The 20,797-nt window shown below is 42.1% G+C and overlaps 1 protein-coding gene across 2 annotated transcripts in view; it reads right to left on the bottom strand.

The window, feature by feature from the left end:
* LOC126093935 (short-chain dehydrogenase/reductase family 9C member 7-like) overlaps positions 1-20,797 on the bottom strand; it is a 151,994-nt gene that overhangs the window by 46,962 nt on the left and 84,235 nt on the right. For both annotated transcript variants that reach the window (XM_049908758.1, XM_049908759.1), the window contains exon 6: positions 12,468-12,579. In XM_049908758.1, the coding sequence (XP_049764715.1) occupies positions 12,468-12,579 (112 nt within the window). The remainder of the gene's footprint in view (positions 1-12,467; positions 12,580-20,797) is intronic.

Raw genomic sequence — 20,797 nt, 5'->3', positions numbered from 1 at the left:
GCCTGTGAGAGGCAGGCAAGGTCAGACATGTTCAGTATCGCCTGCCGCTGCAGTGGAGGTAACGCACGAGGAACAATATGCGGCTTTGAAATTCTGCTTTCGTCTCAACAAATCTTCAGCTGAGGCCTATACAATGTTACAGGAGGCCTATGGAGAGTCTGTTCTCCTCTACAGCACAGCTCGAAGGTGGTTTAAAATGTTTAAGGAGGGGAGACAATCAATTTCAAAGGAAAGTGGACCCGTTGCTCCTGTTACCGCTCTTACGGAAGAAAACATCAACACTGCTGCTGTCATTGTGAGAGAGGATCGGCGAATTACCTTAAGATTACTTTCTGAAATACTGAACATTTCATTGGGTGCCACCTACATGTTGGTGACAGAAAAATTACACATGACACGTGTTTGTGTGCGCGATGGGTTCCAAGACTGTTGATTCTCGAACAAAAGGACATTCGCGTGCAGGTCTGCATGCAGTTGATGTTAGAGGAAGATCCGGAGTTTCTTTCAAATGTAATCACTGCTGATGAAACTCGGCTACATCATTTTGATCCTGAGAGCGAACAGCAAAGCTGAGTGTGGAAATCTCCTTCATCACCAACCCCCAAAAAAGCAAAAGTGGTTACTTCTGCTGGGAAAGTCATGTTCAACTCAGTCTTTGATATTCTTGGAATGGTTTATCAGCACCTACACACACACCAGTAACTGGACAATACTACAGGGACGTCTTGAAAATATTGCAAGTCCATATCAGGCGGAAAAGGCCAAATTTCCATGAAGCAGGCTGGATGCTGCACGACGATAACGCGCGGCCGCATTTTGCCTATGTTGTTGCTGAATATCTCGCAAAAATCAACGTGAAGTGCATCCATCACTATTCCTATAGTCCGGATTTAGCCACATGTGACTTTTTTCTATCCCCTAACACGAAGCAACGCCTTCGTGGGAGGCATTATCAATCATCAGAAGCAGTGGTGAAGGTTGCGGAGGCGATTTTAAAGGTGTCCAGCATGTATTTGAAGACTGGCAGAAACGCTGAGACAAGCGCATTGTATGTATGGGAGAGTACTTTGAGAAGGACCATCAAAATTATGAGGATGAGTAAAGGTATGTTGTCAGAAAAAAATTATGATCATTCTTTATTGAACAGCCCTCCTATAAAACGCAGTGTCCTGGCTGAACTCACTGACTTAATCATCGCCCAGCCTAAATCGCCAAGGATGGAAACTTGAAGTTTGGAGAGGGTGTGAATCTTATGCTGCAGTCTTCGTTTAAGAATGGATTGAACGAAATTGAACCCTATTGGAGTGAAATATTGGGTGACAGCTTTCTTAGAAAATTTATCATTGTTAAAGAACTACTAAAGTATTTTTAAGGCTACATCTACGAACATTGACATTTGGTTTCACGGTTACAAATAAAAAAAAAACGTGTTTCAGTGTTTTTGGAAATTGAGCGGCTAAGGAGGTGAAACAGGGGGATGAGAATTTTTATGAAAATGTTTTGTGGCGAAAGCATTTTTAAAGCTAAACCTATGAAAATTTAAATTTGGAATCTCAGAAATAAAAAAAAACGTGTTTCACTGTTTTTGGAAATTCAACCCCTATGGGGGTGAAATGGGGGGATGGGAGTTTCTATGGAAATATTTCACTGTGCAAGCATTTTTGAAGTTAAATCTGTAAAAATTTGTATTTGGCTACTCTGTTAGAAGCAAAACATACGCATGTCACTGTTTTAGGAAATTCGACACCTAAGGGGGTGAAATAGGGGTTAAGCGTTTTATGAAAATATTTCATTGCGGAAGCATTTTTGAAGCCAAATCCTGTAAAAATGGTGTTTGACTTCTCGGTTGGAGATGAAAAAACAGGTGTTTCACTGTTATTTGAAATTCAACCCCTAAGGGTGTGAGACAGGATCGCCGGCCGGGGTGGCCGTGCGGTTCTAGGCACTTCAGTCCGGAACCACGTGACTGCTACGGTCGCAGGTTCGAATCCTGCCTCGGGCATGGATGTGTGTGATGTCATTAGGTTAGTTAGGTTTAAGTAGTTCTAAGTTCTAGGGGACTGATGACCTCAGATGTTGAGTCCCATAGTGCTCAGAGCCATTTGAACCATTTTTGAAACAGGATCAGACTGATTCACTGACTCACTATTGTCCAGTCCATACAGCTAAGGAAAGAAACTTGAAGTTTGGAGGAGGTGTGGATCTTATGCTGGAGGCATCGTTTAAGGAGGGATTGTCCGAAATTTCACTGTTAAGGGAATGAAACAGGGATGAAAGGCTTTTTAATAGTGTGTCGCTATTAAGGGAGTTTTGAAGGTAGAACTACGAAAACTGGCATTTGGTTTCTCAATCAGAAAATAAAAAAAAATACATGTTTCAGTACTTTTAGAAATTCAACCACTAAGGGGGTAAAATAGTGGGTGAAAGTTTTTTGTGAAAATAATTACTAGAAAACTACTAAAGGATTATTGAGGCTACATCTATGACAACTACTATTTGACTTGTCAGTTAGAAATTAAAAAAAAAAGATGTTTCAGTGCTTCTGGAAATTCAACCCTTAAGGGAGCGCAATAAGGGATGAAAATTTTTAAGAAAATATTTCTTTACGTTAAATAAATTTTAAGGCTAAATTTATGAAAACTGGCGTTTCACTTCTCGATTAGGTACGACGAAATAATTGTTAGGAGGTGAAAATTGCTATGGAAGTACGGTACCTCCACAAGAACGCAAAAGGTATGATTAACAAAAACTTAGGACTCCGGCTACCAGAATCGCTTTTTGGTCAGAAGTACATTTGGGAAAGATCATGCTTATGGCTTTGATTAGCATGAGGAGCTTAGGTGTTACAGTTTTGTGAGCAACTTAAAAATTCGTGCAGGTCGCAGAGTATACGGGAGCGAAGCAGCGTGCGCTACGCCGTTGGCTTTTAAAGAGTCCGCAGGCTCAGGCGAACTTAGCAAACTCGAGAAGCACATGTGCTTGAATACGCAACTCTAACAAGCTTAACTGTCAAAGTTAAAACGCTTCAAGAGGAAATTACCAATGTACAGGGTGACAATTATTGAACTATATGAAAAAAAACGTAAACTAGTTACAAACTACGGCATGCACACAGTTTTTTCAACATGTAAACGTCGCTACAGATATTCGGATTTGGGTTATGACGTGGTCGATATGCCTCCAACCAGGGCGATGATGTGGCGCAGACGAATAGCGAAATTCTGCATGACCCGCTGAAGTGTCGCAACATCGATGCTGTCGATGACCTCCTGAACGGCTGAATACAGCTCAGCAATGGTTTTGCGGTTATTACTTACACCTTTTGTTTAATACAGCCCCACAAAAAAGGAGTCGCATATGTTCAGATCCGGATAATATAGCGGCCAATCGAGGCGAAGAATATGGCAGCCAAATGAGGAACAAGCCAGTGGCCTCTGGGTATCCGAGAGCAAGAATGCGGTCCCCAAAGTACTCTTCCAGGACATCAAAAACCCTCCTGCTTCGAGGAGGTCGAGCTCCGTCTTGCATGAACCACATCTTGTCGAAACCAGGGTCACTTTGGATAACGAGGATGAAATCCCAAAACCTTCACGTACCGTTCGGTAGTCACCGTACCCTCAAGGAATATTGCACCGATTATTCCGTGACTGGACACTGCGCACCACATAGTCATCTGTTGAGGGTGAAGACACATCTTGAACGTGAAATGCGGATTCTCAGTCGCCCAAATGCGCCAATTTTTCTTACTGATGAACCCATCCAAATCAAAGTGGGCTTTGTCGCTACACCAAACTATACCTGTGCAGAATGAGATTTTCACTCTGCAGCGGAGTGTGCGCTGATATGAAACTTCCTGGCAGATTAAAACTGTGTGCCCGACCGAGAATTAGCGCACACTCCGCTGCAGAGTGAAAATCTCATTCTGGAAACATCCCCCAGGCTGTGGCTAAGCCATGTCTCCGCAGTATCCTTTCTCTCAGGAGTGCTAGTTCTGCAAGTTTCGCAGGAGAGCTTTCGTAAAGTTTGGAAGGTAGGAGACGAGATACTGGCAGAAGTAAAGCTGTGAGGACCGGGTGTGAGTCGTGCTTCGGTAGCTCAGATGGTAGAGCACTTGCCCGCGAAAGGCAAAGGTCCCGAGTTCGAGTCTCGGTCAGGCACACAGTTTCAATCTGCCAGGAAGTTTTATACCTGTGCATACTACTTCCCATCATACCACACGGTCAACGGTGCAGTTTGAATGTCGTAACGCAAACTGTTTAGAAGTTTTTATTTCATATAGTTCAATAATTGTCACCCTCTACGAAGGAATACTGTGAAAGGACACACTGTGACGGAGAAACTACGAATATTAAAAAAACAAATACCAATTGGGAGAAGAGAAGGGGGAGGGAACGGGGGCATATCATCACTTGTGAAGTATCATGCTAAAGGAAGTGGTCGCACTGATAAAGCATGCTGTTTGAACAGATATACTAGAAGGGGGGCTGTTACAAAATATCCAATAAAATAATGAATAAACGAAGCCTCACTAAGTAGAAATAACGATGTTATAGGCAGAATAAAACACACTAAAAATTAAAAATGGGAGGGGGGGGGGATGGATCTGAGGTGGTTTATAATTAAAATGTTGAACATCAACTTAAATGTGGATGAGGAAGTCTACATAATATTCCTACTGAACATAGAATTTTGAGGAAAATAATTACTGTGTGGAGGCCAGCATCCAGCGGTAAACTTGGCTACTCGGCCAGACGTACAGATCGAAAGCCTTCCAGGAAATGTATGCTTACAATTTGAAGATAATCATTTAAAATTTAGCCATTGTTGTTCTTTAAGAGTCTGAAAATTTCGAGTTCTTGGCAAACATCTAATCTACGCCCTTTTACTTATTTGTGTAAGATTATTGTACTCTCTAAATCCTTTGGAGTATGACCCGCAATAAACGAATGTTCTGCAAGGGTGGAGTTATGTACATTACTATCGTTCTTTCCCAATAGATGTTCTCTATATCTCACCTCGATTGCTCTACTAGTTTGTCCAATATAGTAGCTGCGGAAATTCCTACAGGTCATTTTGCAATGTCTGAATTTGAGAACGGATACTTAGCATTTTTACGTACAAAATGTTCCTGAGGGTTGTTGTTAGTAGAAATAGTTACCTCGCATTTATATTTATATTTAATCCTATTGGGCGCATTACCTAAAAACGCTATGGAAATGGACTTACTATTGTCCTCCTTATTGTAAGCGGATCTGTTACCGTGTACAGCTGAAAATTGTTTGGCAGTTTTGTTACTGACGATACGATCTACTACATCTTGCTTATATTCATTATTAGAAGCAATGGATTTTATTACATTAATTTTTAGGTTACAAAGAGCAAGAGGCGTTGTTATGTCACGGGTGATAGCTGAATGAAAAAAGTGCTAATTTGTGTGCTCGTGGATTAGAAGAATCATCTGGGTTAATATTATCCGAATAAGATGGCTTACATAAACATTAAAGCTGATTCTGTCATCTGCAATAGATATTTTGCGATCGACGAAATTAAGCTCCGCGTTTTCATTGTGGATTTCTTTTATTAAGCATATTTTCTCGTGAATACTATTGAACGTGATGAACATCTGTTCTAATTCTTGGTCATTGCTGTCAAAGGAAATAATTATATCGTCTACTTAACGAGCATTAAAACGTATTTTTCTTGGTAATTCAGAGTTGGAATTGAAGAAGACAGTTTCCAGAGAATGAAGATTTCAGCAGGATGGATACCCACCGCTAGGCCGTATGATTGTACGTAAAATTTATCACTGAACGTGAAATATTTATACAGGGTGTACATAAAGTTCGGAAAGACTTTCAATTATTTATTTCACAAGAACTAAACATTGTACAGATGTCATACATATTGCATTTTGAAGAGAAACTCTGAAAGATTTTTTTAATAAACATTCGATATGCGAACCATGAGTCAACACGTTAATGGAATTCTTGCCGTATCCGTCCCAGCATGGCATCGTCGACTGTGGCAGTCGCTTCCCGTATTATTTCCCGGAGCTCTGCTACATCACGTGGTAGAGGCGGTACATACATCAGATCTTTAATGTGTCCCCACAGAAAAAAAAAAAATCACACGGAGTGAGACCTGGTGATCGGGGAAGCCATTTCATGAAACAGCTGTCCCCTTCCGTAGCACGGCTGATCCATCGATGCGGCAGCCCCATTCTGCTGAAAGATGAACGGAGAATCTGCATCTGAGGCATCAGCCGTTGCTGCAACATGTCCAAGTAGGAATATCCCGTGACAGTGCTCTCGGCGAAGAAGAATGTCTCGTACAGTTTTCGACGCTGCGCACCTGAACTCGCCATGTTTGCGACTAGCGCTGACTATCGGCAAATTACCAAACTACGCTGTGACGGTATACATGAAAAAAAGACTTTCAGGGTTTCTCTTCAAAATGACATATGTATGATGTCTGTACAATGTTTGGTTCTTGTGCAATAAATAATTGAAAGTGTTCCGGACTTTATGTACACCCTGTATTTAAGTACCACCTCTAACAAATTAACAAGCTCTTAGATTTGTACCTCAGTTACCATTTTGTACTGTATAAATTCTTCTCGATAATGTTGAGGGTCAAATCAATAGATAAATTAGTGTAAACACTTACTATGTCGAATGAGACAATCTAGTGTGCGTTGTGCATTTTATTGCTTTTATTTTGTTGATTTAATCAGCACTATTTGTAACTGAAAAGTTGCGTTCGAAAACGAACGAGTCTTTGATCTTGTAATGAAGCCGCCCAGCTTAACTGTGGCGTGCTCTCCCTAGGTCGTTGACTAAAGGACAAATCGGTTGTTTTGTTTACGCAACTTAAACTGACTTCTAAGAACTGGACGCTTCGGGTTCATATTGACGAGCCATTTCTTTTGAAATTTTGCGAACAAACTATCAGTGTTAGCTAAACGTTGCCGTACTTGTTTTTGCAGGTTAATGATAGGCTCTGTGGTGACCTCAACGATGTCGTTTTCGTCAAATGACTTTGTAGTTTTATCTCTATATTCTTTTATGTAGGCAATAACACATGAAGTATTAGTTTTGGTAGTACATAGCTTTACTGTCTACTTTGTTCGGTAGGTTATGTTGACTACTAGTACTTTTACTTGTGTAGTTTTATTCTGTATGCAGATATGACCTGAAGATATACCTCCAGGGTGTGAAACCGGCCGTCGTACAGTGAAAACACAGTAAACAGCTATCGCAGATTTGGATTTTTCACTCATTTGTAATACAGACTGTATTACCACTTCCGATTTTAAATTGCTTGATTGTCTTTCACATTATGTACAAGATTTTTTGCTGTGGGTACCCGACCTCTAAGGTTATTTGTCGAAAAGGTTATTTTTGTCAGATTTAGTTATTAGAGCATAATTTTCTTTCGATTTGCCATTCGTACTATTAATCAGCTTCAGCTCTTTTGTAGAAAAGTTAGCTTTTAACGCAATTTGTTTTTCAATAATATTATTACACTCGTGTGCAGTCTTGCCTGTATGAGCTTGTCAAATTAGAAAGTGTTTATAGCGATTTTGAAATCGATTACAAAACTGTTAATAACAAACGAATCATTGACCTTGGGGGCAACATAGTACTTGAAACCTTTACGTAAAATTACATTTTCCTCTTGAGTGAAAATAATTTCAATCTTATTCAATACTCTCTCAAAAAAAATTATGCTTTGTTTTAGTATCTGTAGAAATTGTAATGCTGTTGTTAACCCTAGTCTTGCTTTGAAATTCTGACAATTTCTTTTTATGTCTAGCAGTAATTTCGGGTTACGATTATAAAGACATTCATTTAGACCATTCCAGACGACATAGATTTCATAGCTGAATAGTTCTTTAAATGCTGTGTTTAGAAAAATGTACGAATAGTATGCTTCTACATTCAAACTGTCTTTTTTTTCTCATGGTCCTGTCAGATATGATATTCTGGACCAAGTTCTTCTTAATGGATGGCACTTTATTGCACTGTTTTGTTCAGATGCAAGATTTCACATTTAAGAGGCATTCAAAAAGAAACGATCCGGAGGCATAATTACAGAAACCACTACATGTATGTTACAAGCATTGACCCTGTTGTTGTTGAGACACTTGTCCCACTGTGACACAAGGCGGTGAATGACTGTCTCATAAAATTCCCGCACGTACAGCTGGATGTCGTCATCCGAAGTGAATCGTTTTCCCCTCAGAACCTTTTTAAGGGGACCAAAAATGGAGTAATCACAGCGAGGGAGGGTGGCCGAGAACATCCTATTTGAATTTCTGCAGGAGCGCCGCGACTATGTTGTCTGTATGAGGCTTTGCATTGATGTGGAGCAGAATGACCCCACGGGTTAGATAGCCTGGTTGTTTTGATTTGATTACTTGACGAAGGGTGGCCAAGGTTTCCAAGTAACGCTGGGCGTTCAGTGTTGTCCCTTGCTACAGGAAGTGAATCAGAAGGGGGCCATCTTGGTCAAAGAAGAACGTTTGCATAACCTTTCCTGCACTCATGTGGATGGTCTTGGCTTTTTCGGTGGTGGTGACCCTGGATGCTTCCACTGGAGACTTTGTCGTTTTGATCCTGGCTCGAAGTGATAAGACCATGACTCGTCTCCAGCCACCACTCGTGCCAGGAACGCATGCCTTCCCGAGCATAGTGCTGCAGATGAGCAAGACAGTGGGCCATTCGACATGCTTCCTGGTGTGGTTGAAGGCTGTAGGGCACCCATTGGACACATACTTTGCGCATGTGGAGTCGTTCCTTCATGATGGTGTGAACACTACCGACGCTTAATCCGACCACGGCGTGTAACGCCGGAAATGCATATCTTCCTATTTCCATCTACTGCACTGCAAATTTTTTCCTTATTTTGTTACCTGAAGATATAACATTTCTGTGTCTTTGTATATTGTAATAGTTTTACTATTTGTATATATATGCATTTATGTCGATGTATAATTGGTTTGTTTTGTGAATATTATTTGTATTTATACGTTGGGTCTGGCCTAGGGAAAACTATACTATCGAACGAATACATCGATAGGTCGTGTGGAGAACGAAAGTGTTTAGGATCTTTGGTAGTGTTAACTCTGCCGCGTGGAGCGCGGGCTGAGCAGAGAGAGTCTGGCTGGAGTGGTGCAGTGGAGCAGGTGTGTTGGGTGACGCTCCCGCGAGTTGCCGCGCTTTCGGGGTTTGGCAGCATGTAATTGCGCTCGACTTGCTATGATAGTTTCTGACACGGTGTCGCGGACGGGAAGCATTAGCTGGCGCACATCAAGAGCCCGTTTCGCCTGGTGACCGTGTCGAAAAGGAGGCGCGCCAACATCCAGCTTCTGCAACAGCGACGGCCGACAATGCGCAACTGTCGCCACCTCCTCGATCGACGGCTTCAAACCTTCAATCAACCAACAAGGAAGACTGGAAGCACGTAAAGTTTTAGAACTGTATGGCAGACCTCAGCTTTTAAAACTGTTCAAATCACAAAATTACAGCAACGTAGCATGAACCTTTGTTGCTCATTGTCCCAATTGCAGTACCAAGCAGGGTCCCTTCCTTTTCCGGAATGAACCCGAGTGTCGTTGAAATTCAAACGCCAGCATCATTCGATTTCACTGCTTTAATTTCAAAGTTCACTTAAGGTATTCATAGCTGGCTACAATATTTAGATTACACAAGCACAAATTAAGAGTGCGAGTTTTGTTACCGTATTTTAGCTTACCTGTGACTGCAGCTCAGCTTGGTACGTACTAAATTTTATTATTGTTAATTGTTCAGAATCATTTAATTCAAGTTCAAAGTTAAATCTCTTATTTCTAAATTGCGTAGATTCAAGTAGCTTTTGAAATGATTGTTGAGGTAGTCCAAGACTAACCGTATTTTACTGAATTTCGATGTGCTTCAGAAAGAAAGCTCACTATTAACTTCAGTCACTAAATTAACTTTCGATTTTCCTGTTTTATTAATTCTTTTCCTAAATTAAGTCAGAGGTAGCGAAATTTATTACTTCTGACAAACTTTCAGTTTTCACACTGCACGTGTCAACCTTCAGTTGCCAAGCTTCTAGTGCTAATAATATGTGTAATAACCTTTCTTTTTCAGTTACTATAGTAATTGTCCTTAGGACTGGCGACCATAATTTCCCCCAAATCTCAAATATCTAATTACCGCTAGTTAATTGTTAACGTAACGGCCGCACATTTACTTTCTTTATTAACTTTACCCCTTTTCAAAATTAATTTCCACCTGTTTCATTAGCATTTTTCGTTTCATTTAGATGTAACCCTTTCCTCCCTCTTTACCGACAGATTAACTTCGGTGACGATTGCTTTTCCCAAATTTCCATTAGGTACACGCGGTTTAATTTTTCACTGTCATTAAGGTCGATAAGTGAGGGGGAGGTTACAGGCGGCTATGGCTTTCACTGTCTCTCGGCGGTCCTGGGTAATGAGTGCATCCGCCAGCTGGGCGATGACATCGGTAATGCAGTGCGGTGCTCCAGACTGTGCCTCATCGGCTAGCGACACCTATCCTTTCCTGAAACGCTTATGCCGCGCCTTGACCCTTGCAAGGGAAATGCAGTGTTCGCCGTACACTTGTGACATTCGTCGATGAACTTCCGTTCCTCCTACTACTTCCGCTGTCAGAAAACGAACAACACCTCTTTGCTCTTCTTTTGACGCCTCCATGTCACTGTTTGCAATGCGACTGGCAGCGTTGGACGATTGATGCATGCTGGATCTCCCGTTTCTGAAACTTTCGCAACTGCGCGTGCTTTTGTCTGTTGGGCCCATTGTGTTGCTATTTAGCGTCAACAATGCCTACGTGCTAATGAGCATGAGCGTGTTTTTGCCGCGTGCAACCGTTGTCGTGCATAGAATTTTCTGAAGAGTTCGTTACGAGTTCAAAGTATTACGTAGGTTCTTAGTGTAAAAGAAGCACTTCGGTTTCTTCGCGAAAGGCGTGCAGAACTGTTTGTAAAAATTGTAAATTGGTTAGTAATTTCTGCTACCGGAACAGATACAATGTGGCTCCTATGAACAGTGATAAGTGAAAAATTAATTCACGAATGCAGTGCAGCAATGGTTACTTCAACATGAATGAAAAAAAAAATGAACTTGACTGTCAGTACAAGAGTGGGTGAGCCTAGGTCTTATTAGAAAATGTGTGACGTGCCAAAAGAATAATCTAATTAATATTGATCTGTACTGTAATTATTTGAAAGTGACATTCTTTCCATTATTAACTGAGGCTTTAATATTTGCAGTTATAAGAGACATGTGTTTGTTTAGGCAGACGGTCAAGTTTATTTAGTAAAGAAGCGTGGTATCTCTGTAAAGCGCCCATACTCGTGCCCTTTTGCCGTAAAACACGACATTTGCCTGTTTTCTGGAAATCAGCTTAAATGACTAATAATGCCATTTTAAGCTCATAACATGGTTTTTTCTTCAAGAATTTCAACATTGTAAAAAGAAACGGCAATGAAATTCAAATAATTTGAAAACCCACAAAAACGTTCCTTGAGCCACGTGATGTCTGTGACGTCACTGCCTAGCGCGCTGCTCTTACTGTTGTAAAGCTCATGCACAGTAGTATTTTGTCTTGGAATTTACGTTTCGGAGAATGGGTTACAAATGGTGTGTGTTACCGCATTGTAGAAATATATCTACAAAAAGTTCTGAAAATGGTTTTTGAATGTTCCAAATACTGAGAGGATGCATAAAATGTTGTTGAAACTCGCTCGTAGACATCCAAATGTGATAGTGTTATCCACTGTACTGGACGGTAAGTGCAATGTTCGCGAGACTGATCCTTAGCTAGAGCAAACTTGTTTTTTTTTTCCGCTTTGTACTACTGTTTTCTCAAGAAAAATTTGGAACCGCCTCAATCGTATCAGAAGTGCGAATGCAAGTTTCCAAGCATTCTTTCATAAGTGGGGTCCGTACACAGACCTGAATGAGATTCTGGCACTAGAGAGCAGAAAGTAGAGCGTATTATTCGTGACTGCCCAATAATTTCAAGGAGATTGAACGACTTGATATAGGGCTCTCCGAAGAGGCTGTGGTATGGTTAAGTTTCTTCTCCATAGAACTTTGATGGAAGTGTGATTTTGGTAACGGCTCTGAGTGTTCACTTGCTGTAATTTTATACTAGTTTGTTAATATTTCCCGAAGTATGTTTCATATATTATTTTTCTGTTGTACGTGTATCATATTTTTCCCAGTTTTGCCATACATTGCATAAATAAATAATAATAATTACCTTCTGACTATTTAGTCTATAAATGACGACACATATCAAATGAGAGTATTTAGTTTAATGGTAGAAGTAGGCTAAGTGTGCAGTACTTTTGCACTAAATGAGCAAATAGTTTCTAAATAAATATTCGCGTAAGGAACAGAACTTGAGAGTCAAATTTTGCATGTGACTCACCGTGCACTTATCTTCGTAATCAAGTCCGTAAGCCTCCCTCACACTTAGTGGGCACGTTTGAAAATTCTTCGAAACTGTTGCCTTGAAATGGTCGGGATTGTTCAGACCAGACCTGAAAAAAGTACAGTATTTTAAGGAGATCATCACGGTTACTCACTGCCTGAGGATTATTTACTAATTTTTGGATATGTCGTAAAAGCATTCGTTTAAACAGTAGAAACAGAAGACAATAATATATCACTTGAAACAAACAAATCCGCTGAGTATCATGGGAGGGCAAAGCAGTTGATGCACTGTTGTGCGTGCACACATACACACACACACACACACACACACACACACACACACACACACACGATACAATTCCCATGTATAAAACATCTTCAAATGTCTAATTAATATAGAAAAGAGTTAATGTGATTAGCTAGTTTTTCACGCATTTCAATGTTTATGACATCATATATCCTGAACTAAACGTCATCCAGTGATATAACTTAACGGGTAGCTTACATTCAGTGGTATGTGTGGATAATGTCTCCAAAATGTGTTGCGGATGGGGTTGCTAGTAAGGAAATAATAAATGAAAAGTCGTGGGTGATGTTGATGTTTTACTGCTTGAACAGACATATGTAGTAAGCAATAACCTTTTTCGCTTTCATTACTTCATGGAGGGCTGTCAGAGAGAAATAGTTCCAAAAAGTTTTGAAATTATGTGTAAAGTTAGTTGGAAGTCACTAAGTGCTGTCAAAAGCCGAATGAATGTACTCCGGGTAATTTATGTGTCTTGAATCACACTGTCTCAAGAAATGTTTCTAACTTTAATACTTGACGTATTGCGTTAAACCATTAAGGTAAGATCGCATCTCTTAATGAGTCGATTATGATAGTATTTTAAATTTTTCGATTCGGTCTACAATTAGATGAAATAGCGTACTGGAAATCAAATTTTTGTTGCCCCTGGATGACACTAATTAGGCAGCCTAAACTGGTTTGGGTGACCGGGTGTACCATTTATTAATACCGTGTAATGTTGTCTGTATTTTGTAGCTGCCACTCTCCCAAACTTGTTGTATAGAGATAACTAGCATCCCAATCTGTGGCCATCAGACTAGCTTCTGTGTGACTGGAAAACATACTGGTCACTCAGTAACAACAGTTCTAAACAAATTTACTGTAATTATTTAAATCCACCTGAAAAATATTAGAAATAAATCCTGGTAATTTAAATGTTGTAACGTATTACTCAAAAATATATTTAACATATCCTTCGGGGCGGCTACGCCTCTGAGAGCATCAGGTACGAACCACACCTGGCCATCCCTTGATTTATAGGTTCTTTGTATTTCTATCTTACCGTGAAACCACTTATTAGCACATTCAATATCTGAAAGCGGATATCCCATATTCGATAGCCAAATCACTAGACACCTATAAAGGCTCTTCACGGATTCGTGGGCGTCCCGCCGGAGAATGTTGTTTAACCGCACAATGTTTCAACGAGACAGCTGTTCATCTTCAGGTGTTTACTGAGGTGTTTCTGCAATTGCTCGCCAATATGTACGCTGACTCGCTAGAAAAGCCAGACGCCTAATGCTGGAGCTATAACGTCTTCGTAGACGAATCACACAGCAGGGCGACGTCAATAGCCCCTCCCGGAGATAACGGGCCCCGGGCTTCGCATTCACGACGGGGGAAAAGTGTGGCCCTGCACGCGCATGCGCAGAGTGTTGGCAGCCAGTTTAAGTGGGCGGACCCTGTTTCTCCCTACAGTCTGGAACCGCGCGACCGCTATGGTCGCAGGTTCGAATCCTGCCTCGGGCATGGATGTGTGTGATGTCCTTCGGTTAGTTAGGTTTAAGTAGTTCTAAGTTCTATGGGACTGATGACCCCAGCCGGCCGCGGTGGTCTCGCGGTTCTAGGCGCGCAGTCCGGAACCGCGCGACTGCTACGGTCGCAGGTTCGAATCCTGCCTCGGGCATGGATGTGTGTGATGTCCTTAGGTTAGTTAGGTTTAAGTAGTTCTAAGTTCTAGGGGACTGATGACCACAGCTGTTAAGTCCCATAGTGCTCAGAGCCATTTTTTGAACTGATGACCTCAGCAGTTAAGTCCCATAGTGCTCAGATCCATTTTTTGAACTGATGACCACAGCTGTTAAGTCCCATAGTGCTCAGAGCCATTTTTTGAACTGATGACCACAGCTGTTAAGTCCCATAGTGCTCAGAGCCATTTTTTGAACTGATGACCTCAGCAGTTAAGTCCCATAGTGCTCAGATCCTTAGCCTGTTTCTACGTCTGTGTTGACGTGGATTCGTTCGTCTGCGGCCGACGACGCCTTAGCACCGCCAATTCTGGTTCCCAAGTCTTATTGTGCTGAAATCCCGTGTGTCTGTTGATCAGGTCTATACTTATACGTATTTCGACTGTTTCTTTAATTATGGATTCCCAGTATGAGGAAGCGGACGAAACGATTATTGTCTTTCCGCAGTTCATGCTGTGTCCCGTCTCAAGACAGTGCACGGTCACAGCAGACTTTTCTTGCTGTTTCAATCTGGAGTGACGTCTGTGTTCAGCCTATCTATCCTTAACAGTGCGACTCGTCGGCCAAAGCATGATTTCGCACACTGGCACAGGATTTTATATAATCCTCTCCTCCTTAGACCTAGGATGTCTTTAACAAAACCCAGGATAGTTAGCACTCGCGCTGGAGGGCGGAAGACACATTTCATTTGATGTTTCTTGAACAGCCTGCCAATCTTAAAAAGGACACGCCACCAACAAAAGGTAGCAAAACTTTTCTCGTGGAGTTATCTGTTCCTTCTGGCTATTCTTGAGCTTTAGTGCGTGCAGGTTGAAATCTACCGGGTGATCAAAAAGTCAGTATAAATTTGAAAACTGAACAAATCACGTAATAATGTAGGTAGAGAGGTACAAATTGACACACATGCTTGGAATGACATGGGGTTTTATTAGAACCAAAAAAATACAAAAGTTCAAAAAATGTCCGACAGATGGCGCTTCATCTGATCAGGATAGCAATAATTAGCATAAGAAAGTAAGACAAAGCAAAGATGATGTTCTTTACAGGAAATGCTCAATATGTCCACCATCATTCCTCAACAATAGCTGTAGTCGAGGAATAATGTTGTGAACAGCACTGTAAAGCATGTCCGGATTTATGGTGAGGCATTGGCGTCGGATGTTGTCTTTCAGCATCACTAGAGATGTCGGTCGATCACGATACACTTGCGACTTCAGGTAACCTCAAAGCCAATAATCGCACGGACTGAGGTCTGGGGACCTGGGAGGCCAAGCATGACGAAAGTGGCGGCTGAGCACACGATCATCACCAAACGACGCACGCAAGAGATCTTTCGCGCGTCTGGTAATACAGCTTCACTAAAAGCGCCTTTTCAGGTAACGTCAACATGCTGCGATTGCTGGTGCATCTTATTCTCTCTCTCATTACAGCTCCTTTTATACACGATTGTCATGCGCAGTCACTGACATTTTGCTGTCCAGCGCCATCTGTCGGACATTTTGTCAACTTTTTTTTTGTTCTAATAAAATCCCATGTCATTCCATGCATGTGTGCCAATTTTTACCTCTCTATCTACATTATTCCGTGGTTTGTTAAGTTTTCAAATTTATACTGACTTTTCGATCACCCGGTATTACAGATCTGTTTATCAGAGTACCCATTTTGTCAGAGTATACTGTAGGTCAGCGTGAGTTGGTTTATGAAGCACACTGTGATCCAACAAACCGTCTTGTTCTTCCCAGACCAGTACCTAGGAACGGGAGGTCTGCATTTTTTCCAGTTTCATGGCGAAGCAAATGTTTTGATGCAGGGAGTTAAGGTGTTCCAGAAAAGCATGAAATGCTACTGCTCCATGTGGCCAAACTTCAAAGGTGTCGTCCACATATCATCATTAATGGATTTCAACCTGCCCACACTAAATCTCAAGAACAGCCAGAAGAAACGGAGAACTTCAGGAGGATGGTTTTTCTACCCTATGTTGTTGGTGTGTGAATTAAGATTGGCAAGTTGGTCAAGAAACAACAAATAAAATGTGTCGTCCACCCTCCAGCGCCAGTGCAAACTATGCTGCTTTCTGTTGGAGATAACCTAAGTCTAAGGAGACGAGGGATATACAAAATCCCGTGCCAGTGTGGGAAATCATACACTGGCCAGACGTGTCGCACTGTTAAGGATAGGTGCGCTGAACACAGGCGTCACTCCAGATTGGGTCAGTCACAAACGTCTGCTGTGGCTGAACAGTCTTGACACGGGACACAGCATGAACTATGGAGAGACAAACATCCTTTCGTCCGCTTCCACGCACTGGAGCTCTATCATTAAAGAAGCATTCGAAATACGTATAAGTAGGTACCTGATTAGTGGAGACACGGGATTTCAGCACAGCAAGGCATGGGAACCAGCATTGGCGGTACTGAGGGATCGTCGGATGCAGACGAACGAATCCGAGTCAAAACAAATGGAGAATCGGGTCCGCACACTTAAACTGGGCGCCAACATCTGCGCAAGCGCTTTTCCCGCGTCGATGATGATGGTGATGATGATGATGATGATGATGATGATGATGATGATGATGATGATGTTCGGTTTGTTAAGCGCTTAACTGCGCGGTCATCAGCGCCCGTACAAAGTCCACCGGCGGGGTGGCCGAGCGGTTCTAGGCGCTACAGTCTGGAACCGCGCGACCGCTACGGTCGCAGGTTCGAATTCTGCCTCGGGCATGGATGCGTGTGATGTCCTTAGGTTAGTTAGGTTTAAGTAATTCTAAGTTCTAGGGGACTGGTGACCTCAGTAGTTAAGTCCCATAGTGCTCAGAGCCATTTGAACCATTTGAATGCACCAAGTCCCAATTTTTTCTCAGTCTAATTTTGCCACTGTCACGAATGATGATGATGATGATGATGATGATGACTATGGTGGTTGTTGTGGGTTGGCAGGAGAGCCAACACCGGTATACTAGAGGAAGCCGAAAGGCACGCGTTTTAGCTCACGCAGGCTGGCGTGAGGTCTGGAACAGGACAAGGAAATTAGACTTTAGAAAAACGGACGTAGCTGGTGGAATACTTAACTTTAATCCGTTAATGATGAGCGTCGCTCTTGACTGTACATGACTCAGTATCAATAGTAACTGGTACTGGCGCCTTGCTAGGTCGTAGCAAATGACGTAGCTGAAGGCTATGCTAGACTATCGTCTCTGCAAATCGCTAGCAAAGCGGCTGTACAATTGGGGCGAGTGCTAGGGAGTCTCTCTAGACTAGACCTGCCGCGTGGCGGCTCTCGGTCTGCAATCACTGATAGTGGCGACACGCGGGTCCGATGTATACTAACGGACCGCGGCCGATTTAAAGGCTACCACCTAGCAAGTGTGGTGTCTGGCGGTGACACCACAATGGTGATGATGAAATAATGAGGACAACACAAACACCCAGTCCCCGGACAGAGGAAATCCCCAACCCGACCGGGAATCGAACCCTGGACCCCATGATCCAGAGGCAGCAACGCTAGCCACTAGACCACGAGCTGCGGACTTCTCGCGTCGTGAACTCGAAGATCGTGGCCAGGTTCTCTGGGAAGCGCTACTGGATGTCACCGTGCTGTATGATTCGTCTACCATGTCGTTATAGCTCCACCTATAGGAGCCTGCGCTTTCCTAGCGAGTCAGGGTATAGACTGGCTTGCCATTGCAGCAACACGTCAGCAGCACCACAAGATGACGAGCAGCTGTCTCGTTGAAATATTGTGCAGCCTCCACAACATAATCCGAGATGACGCCTGTGAACCAATGAAGCAGTTACTACGTCGGGAGAGTCTCAAACAGGACAGCTATGAAAGTGTCTCTTTGATCCGTATGAAGTACGAATTTCGACAGCAAAGAGTAAATTTTGCTCCTGAACACGAATAATGCTATACACATTCGCTGTGGTCTGGGCATGAATGTGCTTTCTATTGAAGGAGTGTTCATGGGGTTAATCGAAGATAAATTTCCATTTAAGATTGCCGACACGATCTTATTGTGAGTTAGATGCTTGCGTGATAAAAAAAATCGTGCTTTAACCGACAGAGAGCTGAGATAAAGTTTGGTTGAAGGATTATATGGTGGCGAATCTCGCAATATGTTGTCTCGCAGGCGTAAATAAAAGTCTTAGGGGAAAGCATGATATTTGAATGTATTTACACTGTATGAGAAATTTGATATTAGCAAGACACGAACAAAAAAATGGTTCAAATGGCTCTGAGCACTATGGGACTCAACTGCTGTGGTCATAAGTCCCCTAGAACTTAGAACTACTTAAACCTAACTAACCTAAGGACATCACACACATCCATGCCCGAGGCAGGATTCGAACCTGCGACCGTAGCGGTCATGCGGTTCCAGACTGTAGCGCCTTTAACCGCTCGGCCACTCCAGACACGAACAGTTTAGTTCGCTATTATTGTGGTATATCGTTACCCACGTAATAAACTTCGCTGCTTGGTAGATTACATTAGACAAGGATGTCGAACAAAAATTAAAACTGAAGTTAATTTTTATTTATAGAATAATATTGTGTCTAATGTCTTTGAACATGCGTGAAATTGTACAGTGCTACTATAAATGATTCACTCTTTTTCACAGTTCTATATTTTCCGAAGTATTACGAGTATAAATATGATTGATGTATGAAGAGAACCGTAAACTCACCGAGGTTGCGGCGCACCCTCCAGTTGGCGTCAGGAGTACAGTGCACTCACAAAATGGCGACAAAGCAAGAAGAAAGTTTTGTTTGCTGGAACATGCCAGACGTTTATCTGATACAACAGTGCGTGAGCAACATGATCCGTGTGTACGAAATTACAGCAACGCATATTACTGACAAAATACATTTACGAGCCTCGAAGTTAGATGAATGGCAGACTGACTGGGACATTAGGAGCACTGAAAGGCGTGTTTACTGCGTATTGCCAAGCATCAGAAACAGGCTAACACTGCGCAACATCGCCCCTTCTCGAGGTATGGTGCAGCTGTTAACAGGTCACGAATCTGTGAATATGGAGAGGAAGGTTCCGCTGATCATATCGTTCTCAGATGCTCCTTTTTTTCAGGAAGAAAGAGACTGCAGTAAATTAGGCTACGGCCTGCAAACAGTTGTAAGTGACCAAAAATTGTGGCCTAAAGTCAATATGATAGCAAATCGGATATCTAAAAGGCAACCGCTTAACTTTCAGTCTATAAGATCAAGTAGACGCTCTGAATGTCAATATAATGTCAACAGGTCACAAAAGCGTTTCCTGAATTACGTATAACGATAGGTACATATAAATTTAATTGAGAGAAAGAGAAAGAAATAAAAAGAAAAGGAAGGATGCTACGGCCGGCCACACGGGCCCTCGTAGACTCGAGGATTGCCGAATCACACACATACCAGTATGGGTGATGTAGAATAATGTAGCAATAGGTTTAGAAGTAGATATAGTTGTAGTTAGTCGGCAAACCTCGAGTTCTTCAAAGGCTAGCAGTAACAAATTTAGCAATGTAAGATGGAAGTTATTCACTTAGAACTTGAGTTAATTCCCTGTATTTTACTTTATTTTTTAAATTGCTTCTTATTTTTCAAATGTTCTGTTTTATTTCTAGATTAATATTACTAATGGTTGCTGTTAAGGTGATTTACTACTACATACTTAATATAAAACATTGTATAACACCAGGATTAATAAATATGTACGACCTATTTAGTATTTCGAGATAACGGGGCTAGAATTCGTAACAATAAGTCGAACTGAATTGGCAACAGTGCAGAATGCATTCAAATGGTTCAAATGGCTCTAAGCACTATGGGACTTAACGTCTGAGGTCATCAGTCTCCTAGACTTAGAACTACGTAATCCTGACTAACCTATGGACATCACACACATCCATGCCCGAGGCAGGATTCGAACCTGCGACCGTAGCAGCATCGTTGTTCCGGACTGAAGCGCCTAGAACCGCTCGGTCACAACAGCCGGCTGAGTGCACTCAGAAAAAGTAACCATGAAAGGGAACCGCTATGTAAACAGAACATAGTCCGTTGATATCGGCAATTAAGCGACACTTTCTGTGTAAACAATGAAGCACCGGTCGGTCTGATGCAGTCGTGGAGAGGGTGAGAGAAAGTTTCGTACCCAGTCCAAATGTAAACGGTCCGGGCAAGCCACGAATTTGGAATACCGCAGCAAACCGCGTGGAAAATTTTGCTACTGCGTTACATTTCAAACCGTACCGTCCACAGTTCGTGCAACAGTGAAAACCAGAAGATTGTGGACGGTGCCTTC

Source organism: Schistocerca cancellata, chromosome 1, assembly GCF_023864275.1.
Source record: "Schistocerca cancellata isolate TAMUIC-IGC-003103 chromosome 1, iqSchCanc2.1, whole genome shotgun sequence".
Classification (NCBI taxonomy): Eukaryota; Metazoa; Arthropoda; class Insecta; order Orthoptera; family Acrididae; genus Schistocerca; species Schistocerca cancellata.
This window is presented reverse-complemented; position numbering and strand designations above follow the sequence as displayed.